The following is a 21,607-nucleotide window of genomic DNA, read 5'->3' as shown; positions in this document are numbered from 1 at the left end:
CTGGAGTGGGTTGCCATTTCCTTCTCCAGTGTGTGAAAGTGAAAAGTGAAGGTGCAGTCGCTCAGTCGTGTCCAACTCGTAGCGACCCCAGGGACTGCAACCCACTAGGCTCCTCCATCCATGGGATTTTCCAGGCCAGAGAAACTGGAGTGGGGTGCTATTGCCTTCTCCGATTGAGGGGTATAGATACAATTTTTTTCTTTATAAGATAAGGATTTATTGAAAAATATTATACTGAGAGATATAGATTCTATGAACTGTGAATATTAAAAATCAAAAGATATGGGAAATGTTACCTGGGAGGTATACCCATATATATTTTCTGCCCTTTAAAAACAGCCTTTTTGTTTTAACCTCCACAAAGTACACAGAATAACATAATGAAATTATTTTGTATAGCCATCACATAACTCAACAATTACTAACACTCTGTCATTCAGGTATCAACTATAGCTTCATATACTCACCCCTACTCAGAATATTATTTTTATAGGCATATGTATATACATATATAACATATATACATATATAACATATATACATATATAACATATACACATATAACATGAAATGCACAAGCTTTATATGTACAATTTTGAGGGTCATGTACATCTGTATTACCCAAACACCTATCTTTTCTCTCTCCACAGAAACTTTTATGGGGTGTTGATTCAAGTGACTTCCTCATTTTAAATTATTTGTTGTTGTTGTTGTTGTTTCGTAATTGAACTGAATTTGGAGTTCTTTATGTTCTAGAAATATTCTGGATGCTAGTTCTTTATCAGACACAGCGATGAAAATGTTTTGAAGGCGAGAGAAAAAATTCTAGTAGCATAGGTAATTGGAGTAGAGTGCTAATCAGATCATGTGTTTGAAAGAAGCAACTATTAAGCTGGCCCTTGCTAGTTTGTGGGAAGTCTCGACTTCTAGCATGTACTGATGTTCTTGGAAGAAAGAATTCCAGGTCACTGTTCACTTGAGATCCTATTTACTTACGTGACTCAGTTCAGTTCAGTTCAGTCGCTCAGTTGTGTCCAACTCTTTGCAACCCCATGGACTGCAGCACACCAGGCCTACCCCTCCATCACCAACTCCTGGAGTCTGCTAAAACTCATGTCTATCAAGTTGGTGATGCCATCCAACCATCTCAACCCCTGTCATCTCCTTCTCCTCCTGCCTTCAGTCTTTCCCAGCATCAGGGTCTTTTCCAATGAGCAGATGACCCACAAACTACAGAACAATTATACCAAAGAAATTCCTGCCAAGAAATTCTCTCACTGTTAAGACAGTTCTAGGACCCAAAAAAGATTTCCCAACCTGGGGATCTGGCAAAGGGACTGAGAACCCCCCAGGGAATTTGACTTTGGAGGCTAGTGGGATTTGATTATAGAACTTCCACGGGCCTGGGTAAACAGACTCTTGGAGGGCACAAACAAAAGCATGTAAGCACCAGGACCCAGGAAAAAGGAGCAGTGTCCCCACAAGAGACTGAGCCAGACTTGCCTGTGAGTGTCCAGGAATCTCTGTTGGAGGCGTGGGTTGACAGCGGCCTGCTGCAGGATCCGGACACTGAATACAACAGTGCGGACATAAGTCCTTTTGAAAGAGGTTGCCATTCCCCCTACCGTAGTTTAGCCTCAGACCAACCAGGGAGGGAACACAGGCCTGAACATCAACAGGGAATTGGATTAAAGACTTATTGAACATGGCCCTGCCCATCAGAATAAGACCCAGATTCCCCCACAGTCAGTCTCTCCCATCAGGAAGCTTCCCCAAGCCTCTTATCTTTATCCATCAGAGGGCAGACAGTATGAATAGCACAAGCACAGAAAAGTAACCAAACTGAGCACATGATCACAGCCTTGTCTAACTCAGTGAAGTGAGCCATGCCGTGTAGTGCCACCCAAGACCGATGGGATATGGTGGAGAGTTCTGACCAAATATGGTCCACTGGAGTAGGGAATGGCAAACCACTTCATTGTTCTTACCTTGAGAACCCCTTGGGCAGTATGAAAACGCAAAAAGATATGACACTTATGTACATTAATAGAGATAGGATGTAATGCTTCAGCACCCTGGGAAAGAATGACTCCTCTGTAATATTAATGAGCCCTTAGAAGTAGATTATACTTCTGACTCCATTCATGCATTCCTTTCTATGCCCTGCAGATAATACAGAGTTAGCCACAGATAGCTACTTCATTTGGTCAAGTGAACCAGTCTATAGCAACTAGGGCAGCTTCCATAGAAACACAGAATCAGAGCAATGAGTGTGTGTGCTGCATGCTAAGTTGCTTCAGTCGTGTCTGACTCTTTGCAACCCAATGGACTGTAGCCCGCCAGGCTCCTCTGTCCATGGGATTCTCCAGGCAAGAAGACTGGAATGGTTTGTTGTGCCCTCCTCTAGGGGATCAGAGCAACACATAAATATATTTCTCTTCTCACTTCCTTGAAGTCAATATTTTTCTGTAGTGTTAGGGTGTAGGATTCAAAGGAGTATCTTTTACTATTTTCCCAGTATATCAAATTTAGAGAGATGTGAACTACAAGCTATTATACTTTGCCTTCGGAAAGTATTTTGATTTAATTCGTTCTGTTTGAGAGAAAATAAATCTCTCATCCTTTAGCCTTGTAAATGGATGTGTTCCTTTGGGAACATTATACTTCACAAGAAACAGATTAAATGAAGTCACGAAAGACCTTATTTCAGCACTGTGTTCATTAAACTTAGTCCTTAAAACCTGTTCCTTTGCTTAAACTATTTAATTATTATTGCTTGACATGTATTATTTTGTCTTTTGAGCAAAAGAAATCAATGTGAAATTTATTCAGAAATATTTTCATTCGAGTGCAATTGTGCTTTCATGTGAGTGGCAGTCATCATCCCTGTTCCATTCTTGCCTTGCTGCCCCTTTATTCCCTTCAGTTCTCCCATCTGCAAAATTGAAAGCAGTGGTTTGGAAAGTGAGGATGGTTTTCCATGGGGGCTAGTGACCAAGAATTTTGGAAGGGAAAAATATTCTATAAAGCCTTATTTGAATAGGACTTGGTTACCTCTATTCTGTTAGTCTACACCCCACCCCCAAAGCTATATGCATGGTTCCTAGGAAGAGACCTACAGTTTCCTACCTGCATATCTTTTCATATATGAGAATAGTTTTTCCACAGTCCTGGTGGTCTTACTGTCCCTCTGTTCACCCTAGACCTGCTAGGATTCCACAAGACCCACCCACCCACCTCCAAGAAGAGAATATCATCTCTTGCTTTATGTCTGCATCCATCACATGGCAATGCATTACTCTGTGTCCAAGACCATGTCACTTTCTAGAGTACCAGGTGTATGTGTGCAAGAACCGTATCTGACCGAGCAAAAGCAATTCCAGTAAAGTGACTTTCAGAGAATGGGTATCTAGAACATACTCATGCTCAATGCATGGCAGCTGTGTTGATGACGGTAATGAAAATTCCTGTTTCCTCATCACTTGTGCAATGACTGTTGAATAAGTGAATAAATTGATAGGTATGACACATATGTATTATACTTTTATTGGAATATTTCTTGGTCTGGAATTTCTATTTTGTGAGGCCCTGTTAATTGGATTTAAAATTTCTTAGGATTAAAAACAACAACCAACTGTATGGCACCTGGAACTCTGCTCAATATTACGTGGCAGCCTGGATGGGAAGGGAATTTGGGGGAGAAAGGATACATGTATATGTATGGCTGAGTTCCTTTGCTGTTCACTTGAAACTATCACAGCATTGTTAACTGGCTATTTCCCAATACAAAATCAAAAGTTTTAAAAAATAGGCAGAAAAAGTTGCTTATCTTGTGACTTTTACCCCCATCTCCATACCTTTAGGAGTGGTTTCTAATTATTAATAGGACAGGCTTTTGGACTCAAACAGATTTGGCTATAAATGGCTCTAAATACCGTGGTCAAGTTCCTAAAACTCATTAAGTTTCAATTTCTATGTCTGTAAAATGAGGTAATAATGCATTCCTCTGCTGATTTGTGTGAAAGAATGTATTTAAGGCATATGTGTATGTGTGTATATACATGCATAGTGTATATGCTTTGTATGTTGTGAGCACTTATAAGTGGTATTGTTACAAAGTAGTTATAAAATATCAATATAAAAAAACTGGCTATCACCTTAAATCCCACCAGATACCATCATCATTGACAGTTGAGATCCTCACAGAGCTTTCTTTAGACTCAAACAGAAATTTTTACATAAATGAAAATAATGTGACAAATAGGTTACATGATGTTTGGTCATTTTCACTTTATAATGTTATCTTTATATGGCAATGGATTTAGGTCTGTATCATTCTCCTTTACCTCCTTTTAATGACACAGTTTTCCATTTATTGATGTATGAAGACAAATATAATAAACCTTTTGTTGATGAATGTCTAGTTTTTCCTATTATAAGTTATAGCCATGATAAGTGTTTTGACACCTCTGACTTTAATCTTTTTAGGATAAATTCTTACAAGTGGAAGTGCTAGATTAAAAATTAAACCATAAGAAGATCCATCAAGTTATAAACACTTAGGATTTGTTTGTTTTTTTTTCTACATCTGTGTTAAAGTCAGTAAGAGCATTTATTAAAGAAAAAAGTTAACCTATAGATAATGTTTGAAATGTAAAGTTTAGACTATATTTAAAAGTGAATTAGGGACGATGCTCAGATTTCATCAGCAATTTCAGTTACCTGACTTATAACTCAATTTTTAATAATAATTTATTACTATTCATAATAAATCATACTACTTCAGTAAAAGCATGGGTAAAGAGTGTGTTGAGTATATTTTAACATGATATTCAAACCTCAGGCAAATCTGTTGCTTGAACTAAATTTTAATTTTTGTATAATTAATATTTCTAATCTAAGCTTAGAAATCAAAGCTAATTAACTTTTACTTCCAATTTGGTACATTTTTGAATAGATTTAATTGAGCTACTTACTCTCCAGTATAAATTTATATTCATGTTCAATTTAACTATGGAAAATTGAGTAATTGAAACCTATCTCTTCATGATATTTTTGAATAATCTTATTGAAACAAATCTCATTAAGGACCTCTAAAGTGAAAGTTTATGTAGTATAACAAAAGGATTTCTGTTTATTTTTGCTGAATCATTGCTGAATTAACCCTAATTCTACTTCTTCTATAAACTACACATAAAATATTGCAATTAAGTATTCCATCTCTACTATCTAAATATAGAGTGTTTACCTTAAATCAGTGTTTTTTGTTCACTACCACTCCTCTTCCCCCTTGACCCGCCTCCCCCCCCGCCCCAGTTCAGCTATAGTAGCAGAAACCAGCTCATGATGGGAAATATGGATCAAAATAAAAACCTATTATATCCTTATTGGCCAAAAAGAAGTTTGTTCAGGTTTTTTATAATATTGATAAATTTTACAAATACAGATGTTTCTTATTTGGGGCTATTGTTTTTGGTATCTAGAACTGTTAAGTTGTTCCTGAATGCCATTTCATTTAGCTGGAAGTTCAGAACCTTGGAAGATGAGCTAACTTACCCATGATAAAATATTTGTGTCATTCTGGGACCAAGGATCTTGGAACTGAGATAGAAGTTACTAACCCTGTGGAGGATTTCAGAAAGGCCTTTTGTCAGTAACCAGAGGGCTTCCCAGGGGATGCTGTGTTAAAGAATCTGTCTCCCAATGCAGGAGACACAGGAGACATGGGTTCAATCCCTGGGTCAGGAAGATCCCCTGGAATAGGAATGGCAACCTGTTCCAGTATTCTTGCCTAGAAAGTTCCATGAACAGAGGAGTCTGGTGGGCCATATGTAGCCCATGGGGTTGCAAAGAGTTGGACATAACTGAATGATTGAACATGCATACACCCAGTAATTAGAAAAGACAAACACAGATGAAAAAACCAGAATTATAGGTCAAGAGTATAAAATCTCCTTTATACAGAAAGCCTTTTTCCTTTGTCATTTTTTCCCCTTCTGAATGCCAAGGTAAATTACTGTGTGTCTGAAAGAGTTTAGGAGATAAGAGTCACACTTGGATGTATAAATTAATGTTTAGAAATTAGAAGTCCACGATAGTGTATTGGTAGAGACTTTAAATGGTAAAGAACAGAAATTAGCTCAAGGCAATTTAACTCAAAGAAGGGGAATTTATTGGAATGGTATGTGTGTCCCTCCTAGAACCTGAAGATCAGGATGCCTGGGGGTCTTAGAAGATGACAGTTTTTCCGATCCCTTTATCCATGTGGAATATTATGGCTACAGGAGGCTAAAAAAAAGTAGAATTGTTGTGTGTGGTTTAGCCCTAGTTTAAGCACCCCTCAGAGGAGAGAATCTTGATGCTCCTGGCCTGTGTCATATGTCTCCCAGTTTTGGCCTGGAGTGACATGACAAGCAATACTAACTTGACTGTCAATCATGATGGATGGTGTTTGTGATGGGAAGGTTTGAAGGACCGTCCCTTGTAAAGAAAAGTGGTTGTGTGCTGACAACAACCCCCCAAATCTCTAGTACATCCCCAGTCTTGTCTGGCTTTCTTATTTAGTAATATGGAAATCAAGATGAAGTGGCGTAAAATATACTTCCGATAGTCATGGCTGGACGAATGTGGGAAAATTTATTTATCATCCAAACTGGGTTACATTTGAGAGAAGGCACACTATAAATAGTGGGAACAACATGTATAAATTGGATTGTCCCAGATTTAAAACTATGGTTACCCTTGAATGGAAGAGTTGTGCATCTCAGATTTTAACATAATAAATAATTTAGAGGGAGTTGGAATACCAAGTCAGTACTAAGGAGAGTTCTTTTTACCATTATTAGATAGTATCAAAGATAAAGATATATCTAACTAACTTATTATTCTTTCCATATATCATTGAGTCACTTTTGAAAGGAGAAACTTTGGGAAAGCACTTAGTTTCTCTACTTCTCAGTTTACTGGAAGTAAATGGAAAATAATATCTTTTCCAATTTCTAGATAATCTGAATGATCACTTACATTCTGTTTTCCTTTGGCTTGGGTTAGAAAAAAGTTTAAAAGGTGGTCAATGTTTGTTTATTTCTATAATGAAAAAGTTGTAGTAAGCATATGTTACTGTTCAGGGTGCAGCTTGTTTGCACAAGAAGAAAGGTACAGTCTTACGGAGCTACATACTGCATTAGGGATTTCAAAAGCCTAACAGAGTGTTCAGGCCTTACCTCTATGCATTGTGATAAAATGCTTGATTCTGACTTGTGTTGCACTGTATCACACGTGTGCTGTCATGTCCAACTCTCTGCACCCACATGGACTATATCCCATCAATCTCCTCTGTCCATGGGATTCTCCAGATAAGAATACTGGAGCGGGTTGCTGTTTCCTCCAGGGGATCTTCTTGACCCAAGGATTAAACCTGTGTCCCCTGCATTGGCAGGCAGATTCAATTCTAACTTGTGTATATCAACATTCCAGGACCTAAGATGGTAGATGTCCAACTCAGAGTCTATTTAATAGACGCTTTTACAAAGATGACTTTAGAAATCAGCTGAGTTTTATGTGCACCATACAGATGATAGGACCTCTAGGTGTGCCTTAGGAATACAGGGTTTCAACTAATATTTAAATCAAGCTTTTGGATGCCAGTTTCATCATCTGGTGAAAGTACACAACACCCAGCCCTTCTAAGATTTAACTGCAAACCTGTGCATCAAGAGGTTTGCAGTGTTTGGCACAGAGTAAGCACTCAGTGACTGGTAGCTATTAATAATTAGAATTAACCTGAAAACCTTCCAGGAGGTGTAAAATGCTTTCTTTCCTGTCCATGCTATACTTGAAGATGCCCTTTATCTATTGTTTAAACAACAGAAAACAGCAGCTTCTCAGAAATAGGGTAAGCGATACCCTAAAGTTAATTTGCATAAAATGCATCATATTCTTTCTAATTACTTACTGAATTTTCTCTGGAATGTGTTTCCTTAGAGATAAGGAAATATAAAGGTCACTTATATTGTTGGAAGCTGTGTACCTTTTATTTACATAGTGAAGTTGCTTTATATACAATAAGATCTAGAGAACACAAAAGAGATCATCCTCTCCTGAAACTCAGAGGACTGCTAATGTGTAATTTGTGAAGCCAGAAAAGAGGCTTTGTCTTGGATTTTTTTTATCCAGAGATCTGCATTTTCCTTTTACATTTAATCCAGTAAAATCAAGTTTCATTCTATCTTCAGTTTCCCATTCTGTTCCCAGTTTTCCACTGAGTAGCAGAGTCTCTCCAGAGGCCCCTAACATTGGCAGGGAGCAGCTGCCTTAGCAGTAAATGCCACAGTTGTTGGCACTGGAAGAACATCGCCAGCAAGCAAGCTGCCTTGCTATTCTATTGCCAGGGCCTCTGAATATTCAGAAACAGCACCATGAAAGACATACAACTTCAGATTTACGCTTAGGTAAATTAAAATTAATGACTTGGTTTCTTCGTTTAGGCTGTGATTTTTCCTTCTTAGAATAATAGTGCCATGGGTTCTTTTCTATCAAAATGAAGAATCGCAACTAAAAGGCATATCCATAAACATGAAACAGCTCAATTTTCTATTCTCTCAAGCTTTTGCTAAAAAAAAAAAAAAAAAGCATTTAAAAAAAATGTCAATTGTGTTGAAGGTTAGAGCCCACCTCAGAGACAGCATACTAGCAGTTGAGTAATGGAAGTGTTCCTTTCACCCAGGGATCTGTGATTCAGTGCATCCTCATTGAGCCGCCACTGTATGCAAGCTATGTGTGAAAGCTGGGGAATACATAGAGGAGGATGCAGGTTCGTACCCTCAAGGAGTTTAGCGCTGTTCAATTACTGTTGTGTGCCTGCACTGATGCTCTCTACCTGACCATGGTTGGCTTTACCATATGGGTGCAGTACAAGTGTAATAAGAGAAATTTTTCAAACCTAGAGTTTTGGCTTCTCTGGTGGCCCAGTGATAAAGAATCTGCCTGCCAATGCAGGAGGCACAGGTTCTCTCTCTGGGTCTTGAAGATCCCTTGAACTAGGAAATGGCAACCCACACCAATATTCTTGCTGGGAAATCCCATGGACAGAGGAACCTGGTGGGCTACAGCCCATGGGGCCACAAAAAGTTGGATATGACTTAGCAACTGAGCACACACGCATGCCGCAGAGTTCAAAGACAGGAATGTTGCATAGGTCATGGTTTAGGCACTTTCTGAAAGCAGAGTACAGACACAGTGGGAAAGAGTGCCAGGCACTGGTCAAGCATATTCCATGCATCATCTCAATTTAAAATTGTGATTTAAGCTTTATTATTTTCAGTTCACTATCCATTAAAGAGATTAAGAAATATAGTTAACAAAAAAGATGATCATGCTAGACACACTATGTTGTAGCCAGGCTTTGTCACTTAATATATTTTGGATATTTTCTATGTCATGAACCATGCTTTTTCACATCACTCTTAATGACTACATGACTTATTTATTTTTCTAATAGCTAAGTTAGGTAAGAAGATGTAAATATAAGAAAAATAAAACCATGAAAGTATTAGGAGAAAATATATTATATGGATGGTGGGCACTCAAAAGAATTTTTTTTATTTTTTCAGAGCAAATTGAGAGGAAGATTAAAGAGATTTCCTGTGTACCCCTATCCCCACACATGCACAGCTTCCCTCATTATCAACATCCCCTTCTGGAGTGGTGCATACATTACAGTTGTTGAACCTACATTGTTATCACTCAGAGTTCATAGTTTATGTTAGCGCTCACTCTGGGCGTTACACATTCAACAGTGTTGTTGTTTGGTTGCTAAGTCACATCCAACTCTTTTATGACCCCATGGACTATAGCCTGCCAGGCTCCTCTGTCCATGAGATTTCCCAGGCAAGAATATTGGAGCAGATTGCCATTTCGTTCTCCAGGGGATCTTCCTGAACCAGGGATCAAACCTGAGGCTCCTGCATTGGCAGGCAGATTCTTTACCACTGAGCCACCAGGGAAGCCCTTGCATGTTCTGTGTGCTGCGTGCTCAGCCGTTCAATTGTGTCCTACTCTTTTTAGTCCTGTAGACTGTTGCCCACAAGGCTCCTCTCTCCATTTGATTATCCTGGCAAGAATATTCGAGTGCATAGCCATTTCCTCCTTCAGGGGATCTTCCTGACCCAGGGATCAAATCTGTATCTCCTGTATTTCCAGCATTGGCAGGCTAATTCTCTTTACCACTAAATCACCATAATGGCATGTATCCGTCATCAGAGTACCATACAGAGTTTGGGTATTTTTAAAAATACGTCATATCAAAAAGACAAAAATCTTAATCCCTGATAGCTCAGTTGGTAAAGAATCCACCTGCAATGCAAGAGACCCTGGTTCAATTCCTGGGTCAGGAAGATTCACTGGAGAAGGGATAGGCTACTCACTCCAGTATTCTTGGGCTTTCCTTGTGGCTCAGCTGGTAAAGAATCCGCCTACAATGTGGGAGACCTGGGTTTGATCCCTGGGTTGTATTGTGTAGTCCATGGCACTGCAAAGAGTAGGGCACTACTGAGTGACTTTCACTTTCACAGAAAAGGTGAGTAGTTTTAATGCTTAAAAGTTAAAAACCTTTTTAAAAAATTTTTTTTGAATTTTATTATTTTTTTTCCCATTTATTTGTATTAGTTGGAGGCTAATTACTTTACAATATGGATATCAGTTCAGTTCAGTTCAGTCGCTCAGTTGTGTCCGACTCTTTGCGACCCCACGAGCTACAGCACACCAGGCCTCCCTGTCTAACGTCAACCCTCGGAGCCTGCACAAACTCATGTCCATTGAGTCAGTGATGTCATCCAACCATCTCATCCTCTGTCGTCCCCTTCTCCTCCTGCCCTCAATCTTTCCCAGCACCAGGGTCTTTTCAGATAAGTCAGCTCTTCGCATCAGGTGGCCAAATTACTGGAGTTTCAGCTTCAACATCAGTCCTTCCAATGAATATTCAGGACTGATTTCCTTTAGAACTGACTGGTTGGATCCCCTTGCAGCCCAAGGGACTCTCAAGAGTCTTCTCCAACACCACAGTTCAAAAGCATCAATTCTTCAACACTCAGCCTTCTTTATAGTCCAACTCTTACATCCGTACATGACCACTGGAAAAACCGTAGCCTTGACTAGATGGACCTTTGTTGGCAAAGTAATGTCTCTTCTTTTTAATATGCTGTCTAGGTTGGTCATAACTTTTCCTTCCAAGGAGTAAGCGTCTTTTAATTTCATGGCTGCAGTCACCATCTGCAGTGATTTTGGAGCCCAGAAAAATAAAATCAGCCACTGTTTCCACTGTTTCCCCATCTATTTGCCATGAAGTGATGGGACCGGATGCCATGATCTTTGTTTTCTGAATGTTGAGTTTTAAGCCAACTTTTTCACTCCAAGATTACTGTAAATAAAATTTAAAGACATTATCTCATTTCTCACAATAGTTTTATGTAATAGATGCTTAGATTTATTTTAAAGAAGAAGAAAGTGAGACACAGAGAAATGACAGTGTGATCGATAGTTTTCTAGGAAACTTATTATCTTGGTGAAGAATAAAAGCTGACAAAATGAGAGATATAATGAAGCAGTGGTTCAAGTGAAGCAGTGGTTCAAGTTTAGTCTTTGTAACAGCCTTTCACATGAATCCCAGCTTTACCCCTTTGAGGTGATGGATGAGCTTCATTTTATGTGATTAAAAATATTATATTTTCATTCCATCCTTTGAAGTGTTAATTTCTGTATACTTTCTCATAACAGCTGTTAGAACAAAAATGAGACCTTTTTCAAATGTCTTCAAATGCAACAGTTCAGCGGCATCAAGGACAGGCAAATTAGATACTAATTACAGAAAGCATAAGCCCCGTTTTTACCATCCCTTATATAGTATACTATGCTATCCCTTAAATAGTAAAAGATATCAGGCCTCAGTTAAATAGAGACAATATTACATAGATCACTAACTACTTATTGAACAGACAAGGGAGAAAAAGCCAAAACTGTGTGAGCTATTATCAAATGGTTGAAATAAAATAAAAGATTGATTGTAGCTGTCAACATAGCTTAGCAATGGGAAAATATGGAGTAAAGAAATTTAGAATATAAATGTTTTTAGATAGTATTTAGATGAATTCAGTCAAGTTAAAGAATTTCTCCTCATCTTGGATAAGAGTAGATGTCTCATTCATTGGGTCCTGTAAAATATCCTGTGCAATTGATCTAATATTTGACTTATAATGGGGACATAATATTTACATCCTCTGGAGTAACACAATTTATGCTATGTAATAACCTTGACATGTTTACAGAATCATGTTTAATGGGCCCTCCAGAGCTCTGATGAATACCACAGTTTGGTTTGTTTTCTGCATTTCTTAGGAGTCTGGAAAATCTGTAGGAAATGAAATATCTATCACAAACTTTTTGCATCTAGCTCAACTGCTACTGTCAAGTTTAGCAAAAAGTCCAAAAATTCTGAATTTAAGAGATTTTAGTAGCTGCTTAGAATTAGTATTTGAATCTGTACTATGAAGAATGTCAAGATTTTTAGCATTAAAGAGTCCTACATCTACCCACTTAAAAATGAAGGAACTTTATTGTTTAATTCCAAGTATATGCACATATACTTGTATACGTGTGTGTGTGTGTGTATATATATATATATATATACACATGCATATACATGAAATATATATGTTGTAGATTTACAAGTGCATTTTATTTTTTTACCACAGATAAACAATCAGATTCTATATGGAAGAAGTCACCAAAATGCATCTGCCATTATTAAGACTGCCCCGCCAAAGGTCAAGCTGGTTTTCATCAGGTAAGACAGATATGTCTGGTTTCCTAAAACTCAAGATCTCTTCTGGAGATGTTATTATTTTATCTTATACATAAAATATGTAATACTATTTTATCTTTTGTTTGTTTAAAACAATCACTCTGTTCTAAAAATATATTTTCCTTTTGTAATTGTCACTTTAAGAAATGTATGTGTGCTAAGTCTTGTGTTTAACTCTTTGTAACACCGTGGACTGTAAGCTTCCAGGTTCCTCTGCTCATAGAATTCTCCAGGCAAGAATGCTAGAGTGGGTAGCCATTCCCTTTTCCAGGAGATCTTCCCGATGCAGGGATCAAACCCGGGTCTCCTGCATTGCAAGCAGATTCTTTACCATCTGAGCCAACGTGGAAGCCCAAGAAAAGTATCAGTTCAGTTCAGTTCAGTTGCTCAGTCATGTCCAACTCTTTGAGACCCATGAACTGCAACACACCAGTCTTCCCTGTCCATCACCAACTCCCGCAGTCCACCCAAACCCATGTCCATCGAGTTGGTGATGCCATCCAACCATCTAGTCTTCTGTCGCCCCCTTCTCCTCCTGCCCTCAATCTTTCCCAACATCAGGGTCTTTTCAAATGAGTCAGTTCTTCCCATCAGGTGGCCAAAGTATTGGAATTTCAGCTTCAACATCAGTCCTTCCAGTGAACACCCAGGACTGATCTCCTTTAGGATGGACTGGTTGGATCTTCTTGCCCAAGGGACTGGGCTGCAAGAAGACTTCAAGAGTTTTCTCCAACACCACAGTTCAAAAGCATCAATTCTTCGGTGCTCAGCTTTCTTTAAAGAAAAGTATAGATTGATTTGATTCTGAGGTGTTCTTGTTATGTACAGTTCACATGATAGAACTGGTAGTTGAGGCTTATATTTGTATTTCTATTTTGAAAAATTCTTTCTTGATCTGATTATCCTCTTTTTAAATCTAATAGAACATTCTAGCTTGTCATCCTCCCATCACCATCATTTGGTACATTCGCTACGTTTGCTATCTCATTATTGCCTTCATCAAAGGATAGGCAGGAAAAAAAAGAACCCAGGGAAGTTTTAGGAGCTTCATGTTAAGAGGGCAGGTGAGAAATACAGAGGGAGGAGATGTGAGCTCTACGGTCTGGAGTCGTGTGGTCCATTTGGGGCTCCACATTTGCCCACACCTCATCTGCCAGCAGACTGAGCCCTTTTGGTATAAGTGAGTCAGAATTGAGACCCCTCATTGGTGGGAGCCATCATTGCTCCATCAGACATGGAATGAGGTTTTATTCCCTGTAATTTTACTGAAATGACAGATAAATCTGAATTATTTTTAGAGAATGTAACTGTATGTTAACTATCACTCTGTTTCTTTGCCTTTGGGGCCTCAGTTACCATCTATAAACTGGGGATTATACAGCACTTTACCTCATTCATTGTGGTATTTTGAAAATTAGAAATAACAGTGTCAAGCAGAGAGTAAAGGCTTGAAGAAATATTACCTGTCTTTATGATGGCAATGATTAATATTACTCTTCCCCTTCTCAGTAGCTACTTTTTAGTAAGACCCATCCATTCCCAGGAGACAGCTGGGATTAGAGGTTGTTTATTCCCAGATTTGGACACGAGTGTAGATGACTGAAATTTTCCTTCCCATGCCATTACTTCAGCCTCGCAGCTGCTTTGCTCCTGAAAAAGTCCTACATTAATGGCTTTTTTTATCCTGTTCATTAGCACTTTCTGGATTTCCAGGGTTTTTTGCCTTTGTATCTAGGGGGAGAAACCTTCCTCCTCCCCCATTTGTGTAATGACAGTCTCCTTTGGCTTACTGACCTTGAAGTTCTCTGTTAGACACCAGTCGCTTTACCCTTCCTATTGCCAGAGGTTACAAATTTAATTAGATGATGAAAACATGAACAGACTTGAGAAAAGGTAAGCGACTCAAAAATTTAAAGTGTCCATCAATAGAAATCTGTACAAGTAAAGAGTTGAAGTCATTTAAGCTTGAAAACTTGGTTTAAAGCTGTGTGAGGATCACATGAGATGTTACGTAGCATTCAATAGTGTCTGCACATCAGTGCTTGGCACTTTGTGGCCACTGCTGCAAGGGATGTTATTACTGATTAACATCATTGTTATGTCTTCGTCATCTGTGGGGCCTTTATTACTCATGCTGGCTCATCCCATTTTAAAGGGAACAAGAAGAGAATTGAATAGGATCCAAAGGAAATCATTTAATGCAATTAAGTAGTTGGGAAATAGAACCCCCTGCTTCAAGAAAGAAAGATTAAATGAATTGAAGTTATTTAGAAGACAGAAGAGAAAGTTGAGTAAAATTTTAATAATGGTAATAAAGTCGCATTAATTTAGTGTCTGGTAGTTTCAATTTTGGACTGTTCAGAAGGGATCAGAATCAAGGAAAAAATTTGTTCAGCAAATTAATGGTGTAAGCATGATTGAGGATGCTGCTGAATACTTATTTACTGGACATGATTTTAAGCAATTTAGAAATATCTAGCTACAGTCAGAATATGCTATCTAATTATGAATCTTTCTTGCATGGTCATTGAATTACTGTGTCTAGCACATAGTGGGGATTCAGAAAGCTTTATAGAATAAATTTCCTCTCAGCTCTTACTGAGCAATCCAGATCATATATTCTCCAAATGCAACAATCATAGTAAGTTAGTTTTATAAAACTCCTTATAGTTTTGTCCCTCTCCTCAATTTAAGATTTTCTGTATCTTCTTTTGTAAGGAGAAAAATGACATGGGCATGATTCTGAACAATCTATTGTTGTATCTACTTTTAGACTGTCTAAAGGAAAAGGAGCTTGAATTGAAGCAAGAAAGATGTTCCTCTGTTCATAGCCTTTGTTTGAATCAATAGATACATATCTAGTAATTTGCATGCCAGCATTTTATTAATTAATTAATGCTTCAGTTTCTATAGGGAAGGAGCTAGTCATTTGACTAATAACTCTTATCTAAAGTGATCAGTTCTTTTCTAAAGCAAAACTGAACCCTCAGGCTTAGTGATTAAAAAAAGAAACCATCAATTCACTGAGCCTGGGCTTGAAATTCACTCACGATACCACAGCTGTTTGAGCTTGGTCAGTTTCCTGAGCTATTTCATAAATTGTCTAATGTATTAGTACATGTAAATTGCCTGGCAATATGGACTCAACATATGGCTGCTATAGAGATGAAGATGATGGTGATGATGGCAGAAAATGTGGGAGGGAGGCAGGATGGAGGTAAAAGAGAAGGAAAGTAGTAGGTAGGGTGAAAGAAAGAGGAGGGAAAAAAAGAACCGCTTCTCATATATACATTGTCTAATTCCAGAATCTTGACTATTTTTTGACTGAATCACATTTACAGTTTAAGACTGCTCTAATTAAGATCATAATGGTTAAGCACTGGAAGAGATAGCTGCAGACATTATATACAACCATTTCTAGTAAATGTTAGAATAAGAGACAAGGACACAGCCTGCCTAAAACATCTTTTAGTTCCCTGTCTGCTGTTGCTAGACTGCTGCTGCTGCTTCTCTGTTGTCTTCTTTTTTTAATGATGACCTGATATTCTAACAAGGAGTAGAATGCTCGTTAATTGAGGAATGTATAAAGAGAAATCTAATTAACATGAATGAATCCTCATGTCAATATAATAAATTTTACTAAGTAATATTAAATAGGTCCAGAATTTAAAGCACTTAAGGAGTTAAAGAAAATCTAAACGAAAAAATTTTATTGTTCATTAGCTGTGTACGGGTAGCTTGGTAGATTGGTGTCCTATTCATGTGTGGTAAACTGTGCATTTAGGTGCCAAGCAATATGGCATCCTTGCTTCTTTGGGCTGATTGACTAGTTCATTCCTCAATTAGGTGCATCTTTCAACCTCTGCCTATGTATTACCTCCTTCAGACTATTGTCACAAGTATAGTTTTGCCTATTTTGGAACAAAATCCTGAAACAATTAGGTACTGATTTGTTACCGGGTTTCAAGAGGTTAGCACTTAAATCATCTCAATACAACAGATGCAATTATATTTTTCTTTAAAATGGCATAACTTGCTTTGTGTTATATGTGTGCTGAGTCACTTCAGTCATGTCTTACTCTTTGTGAACCCACAGACGGTAGCCCATGGCTTCAGGCTTCTCTGTCCATGGAATTCTCCGGGCAAGAATACGGGAGTGGGTTGCTATTTTCCTTCTCCAGGGGATCTTCCCAACCCAGGAACTGAACCTGCATCTCTTACCATCTCCTGCATTGGCAGGCAGGTTCATTACCACTAGTACTACCTGAGAAGCCCTTGTGTTATATAATGTTACCTTAAAAACCAATCTTTATAAATTATATTTCTTTGATTATTGCTTCTATATGGTAGTATTTCCTTCCTTTGTTGAAATTGTTGATTCCCTGTGCATTTCCATTATACAGAAAATTTTGGCTTTTATACCTGAGTAACTCTTTTTCTAATTTATTGACAAGGAAGATAAGAATGGGAACTGGCTACAGGTTTAGGAGAATGAGTAGCAGTAAAATAATCACAGGAAGGTGTGAAAATATGCTGCAGGTACCATTTTAATTAACTAGGGCTTTTAGTCTGTAATGATATACATTTGTGTAATCATGTCCTTGTCCTAAAACTTGCCTTTGTTCATATACTAATTGATGTATAATTCACAAAGTGGGTCTGTGAGTCATCAGGGAAAATTAGAAAGTTGCTGCTGTGTGTACATGACATGGGCTTCCCTGGAGGCTCAGATGGTAAAGAATTCACCTGCAAATGCAGGAGACCTGGGTTCCACCCTTGGGTCGGGAAGGTCTCCTGAAGAAGGGAATGGCTACCCACTCCAGTATTCTTGCCTAGAGAATTCTAGGACAGAGGAGCTCAGCAGGCTACAATCCGTGGGGGTCACAACGATTTCAGGCACAACTTAGTGACTAACACTTTCATCTTCAAACACGACTTACTTACATAATCACTTTTTGCCCTTTTCTCCCCACATTATTAGATTTTGGACAATACTGTAATCATGTAATTGTGCCCAGTGGCACATTTGGACTGTGGTATTGTCAGTGATTATACTCTAGATCATCTAGATGCATATTACACTGTGGGTGCTTACTATGTACCACACATTCAACTCTGAGTTTTCCTATTCCATATGATCTCCTCTACACAAGCACTCCCATTTCAGTATAAGAAGAAGTATTAATATGATGAAGAATGAATTGCTGTATTTGGCAGTGCAAGGATCCAAGGAGATTAATGATCTCGCCTGTAGCTCTTGTCATACCTTCCCCCACTATCGAAAATTAAATGTCATGTATAACAACTCACTCTCCATTACTTAATTACATGTGGAAAATGTGTACTGTTAAAAACTCCTGGGGCTAAAGGAGGCCAAATGAAACTGAAGCCCTTGGAAAGATTTAGTGCTAGCTGTCAAGCCCTACCAAGTGAAAGTGGACTCACCATGGGACCCACTTCACTGTATCCATTGAACACATGTTTTGTTTTTGTAATTAAAAAATATGGTGTGGCGTGGTACCTTCTAGTCTTGTCCCTAAAAAATGATATTGATTTGAAATTAATGTGAATGTCAAAGTAAGTCCATTTGAATAAGACCCTTATTGTGCTCTTGCTTCTTTATATCTAGTTTTGAGAATGAGGAGGGAACAAAGATTGTGGGATCAGGTAGGAGTCTGACTCTCCCAAGGAAGCCTTCGTGCGTTTGTGGCGTAAGTGTTTTCAGAGTGCCTCCCTGTGCTGGTGCTGTGGAGTGACACAGAGGGCACAGTTTCTGCCCTGAGGGTGGACAGAGAGTGAAGCAGTCTGGTGCCTTTTCTAGCGGTGTAAGTGCCATGACACTATAGGGACATACAGGAGACACACCTAACCTGGTCTCTGTCGCCTGTGGGAAAGTGTCACAGATAAAGATTTTTAAGCTCAGACTAGAAGGGAGGAACATGGCTGCGTGTGTCATTTGATATGATTTCTGTAAATAAGCATTTTCTTATGCTCATGGATCGTTAAAGGATGCAGTGCCCCTTTTCAAGTGCACGGTAAAACATCATCCATGGCATAAATGACAAGGAGTTTTGAGGAAGAGGCCTATCATTAGCACTGAACTGTGTTAGGAGTTGTAGGAAGTGGAGACTCTCCCGCAATTTCAAGGCTCTTCTGTTTCTCTGTTTAGTTGGACTGTGTGATAGATCCATATGTCTCTCAAATGCTCTGAAATCCTGACTCTTTCTTCAATACTTGTTTTCTGTGCTATCAATTTTAAATAGTAATTTTAATTATTAATTTTATATTCGTAAGTAGAATTTATAAGACTTTTAGTTCAAGAGCAAGGTGGAATTGGAGTGTTTTGTGTTTTGATCTTTTGTCAAAAGCATTTGAATTTGTGTATCCAAATAAGAAAAATTGTTCCCTTGAACAGACTATGGTAACCTTGGGAAGTTGTGTACATTTCATCCAGTTATCATTCCATTGGGTCATACACTTCTGAAGTCATCTTGAAAGCCTTGACATACTCTTTTGAATATCTACAGTAGCCACAGATTTTCCTCTTTGAGGGTGGTTGTAGCTAGGTTGTCTGAAATAACCGGAAATTTTACATGAATTCAGGTGCATTTAGTCAACTGTATTTAGTCAGTTAGGTAGAGTGCTTACCAAGCAAGTCCATCTTTCTTGTTTGACTTGTAAAGGATCTTTGAAAACCATTATTATTATTTCATGAATAGAATTGCAAATTTTGTTCTTTATTGCTCCTATTTCTTAATACCAGCTTGTGGGAATTATGACTATGTGTATTTCACTTTTAGCACTCAGAAACAACTAATTATGATGGTCACAGAGAGAATAGGGGCATTTTATCTTTACACTTTTTTGGGGGCAATATTTTTACTTCTCTCATTGTAGAATGCCTGTTTCCTTTGGTAGATGCCCCTCCGCTGAACACACATACACGCCCACAATGTATGTAGTATGATGAAAGAGTAAAAATAGTAAATCTAGGTGGAATCTAAAGGAACCAGATCTTTCTCTCACTGCCATGGTGTCACCAGTGGGTAGACATGAGACCTAAGTTTGAGCAATATGATACTTTAGGCTTAGAACAGAAAGCAAGTAATTAGAGTGATTTTATATGTATGGTGTTTATTCATGGAGTCACAGGGCCTGATCAAAGGTGCCTGCTGTGATATCCTTCTGCTTCCTGCTTCCTTGTCTTCTGGAGATCTCTTAGTTCTCATTTGTTCTAAGTCTGATAATATAGCCTGCTTATGTTCTGTGAGATCCCAATATCCCTCTAATAAGTTTTTTGCTTCAGTTCAGCTCATTTGCTGTCATGTCTGACTCTTTGTGACTGCATGGACTGCAGCACACCAGGCTTCTCTGTCCATCACCAACTCCCGGAGCCTGCTCAAACTCATGTCCATCAAGTCGGTGATGCCATCCAACCATCTCATCCTCTGTCATCCTCTTTTCCTCCTGCCTTCAATCTTTCCCAGCATCAGGGTGTTTTCCAATTAGTCAGTTCTTCACATTAGGTGGCCAGAGTATTGGAGCTTCAGCTTCAGCATCAGTTCTTCGAATGAATATTCAGGACTGATTTCCTTTAGGATTGATCAGTTTGATCTCCTTGCAGCCCAAGGGACTCTCAAGAGTCTTCTCCAACCCTACAGTTCAAGAGCATCAATTCTTTGGTTCTCAGCTTTCTTTATGGTCCAACTCTCACATCTACACCTGACTACTGAAAAAACCATAGCTTTGACTGTGCTGACTTTTGTCTCTGCAAAGTGATGTCTCTGCTTTTTTATATGCTGTCTAGGTTTGTCATAGCTCTTCTTCCAAGATGCAAGCATCTTTTAATTTCATAGTTGCAGTTACTATCTGCAGTGATTTTGAGCCCAGCAAAATAAAGTCTGTCACTGTTTCTATTGTTTCCCCATCTATTTGCCTTGAAGGGATAGGACTGGATGCCATGACCTTAGTTTTTTGAATGTTGAGTTTTAATCCAGCTTTTTCGTTCTCCTCTTTCCCTTTCATCAAGCGGCTCTTTAGTTCCTTTTCACTTTCTGCCTTAAGGGTAGTGTCATCTCCTTACCTGAGCTTGAAAGTGAAGTCACTCAGTCGTGTCCGACTCTTTGTGACCCCATGTACTGTAGTCTACCACGCTACTCTGTCTATGGAATTTTCCAGGCAAGAGTACTGGAGTGGGTTGCCATTTCCTTCTCCAGGGGATCTTCCCGACCCAGGGATTGAACCCGGGTCTCCCACGTTGTAGGCAGATGCTTTACCGTCTGAGCCTTAAGTTGGCCTAAATTCCTTTTCTACTGCTTGCTGCCAAAGAGTCCTAATGAATAGGAAGGATGATAAAATTAGAGCTCTCTGAACAAGTCATGAGCAACCAGTGCAAGTTCCCTCTGCTTATATGCATGTCCCATGTTGGTTTTTAGCCGTGATCCTGAGAAGACTTTATCCTTCAGACATCCTTAGCAGAACCACAAGACCTCTAAACAAGTCCCTACTGGAGATCCCCAGTATGACAGGTTTCCACTGCTACTGGCTCTTGAAATCAGATTACCACGATGATTTCAGAGAAATCAAGCAGGGTTTTACTCAGTTTTATACTTGATAGGAAGAGTCACCTTTTATAGTTCATGGCTTTATGGTGAGGACTGGATGTCTGAACAACTTTCAGGCTGTTCCTGACAGTATGAAGAGAAGAGTGGCTGTGAGTGTCTATTGTACTATCTTTAGAAAGAGTCTATG

General features: G+C 38.7%; 1 protein-coding gene across 8 annotated transcripts in view; it reads left to right on the top strand.

Annotated features, from left to right (window-relative positions):
• The window catches only part of PATJ (PATJ crumbs cell polarity complex component), a 368,893-nt gene that overhangs the window by 210,563 nt on the left and 136,723 nt on the right, over window positions 1–21,607 (top strand). For all 8 annotated transcript variants that reach the window (XM_070468065.1, XM_070468067.1, XM_070468062.1 and 5 more), the window contains exon 29: window positions 12,747–12,838. In XM_070468065.1, coding sequence (XP_070324166.1) covers window positions 12,747–12,838 — 92 coding nt within the window. The remainder of the gene's footprint in view (window positions 1–12,746; window positions 12,839–21,607) is intronic.

The sequence above is a fragment of the Odocoileus virginianus genome, chromosome 5 (genome assembly GCF_023699985.2).
Source record: "Odocoileus virginianus isolate 20LAN1187 ecotype Illinois chromosome 5, Ovbor_1.2, whole genome shotgun sequence".
NCBI lineage: Eukaryota > Metazoa > Chordata > Mammalia > Artiodactyla > Cervidae > Odocoileus > Odocoileus virginianus.
Note: the sequence above shows the minus strand (reverse complement) of the source record. Positions and strands in the feature narration are given on the sequence as shown.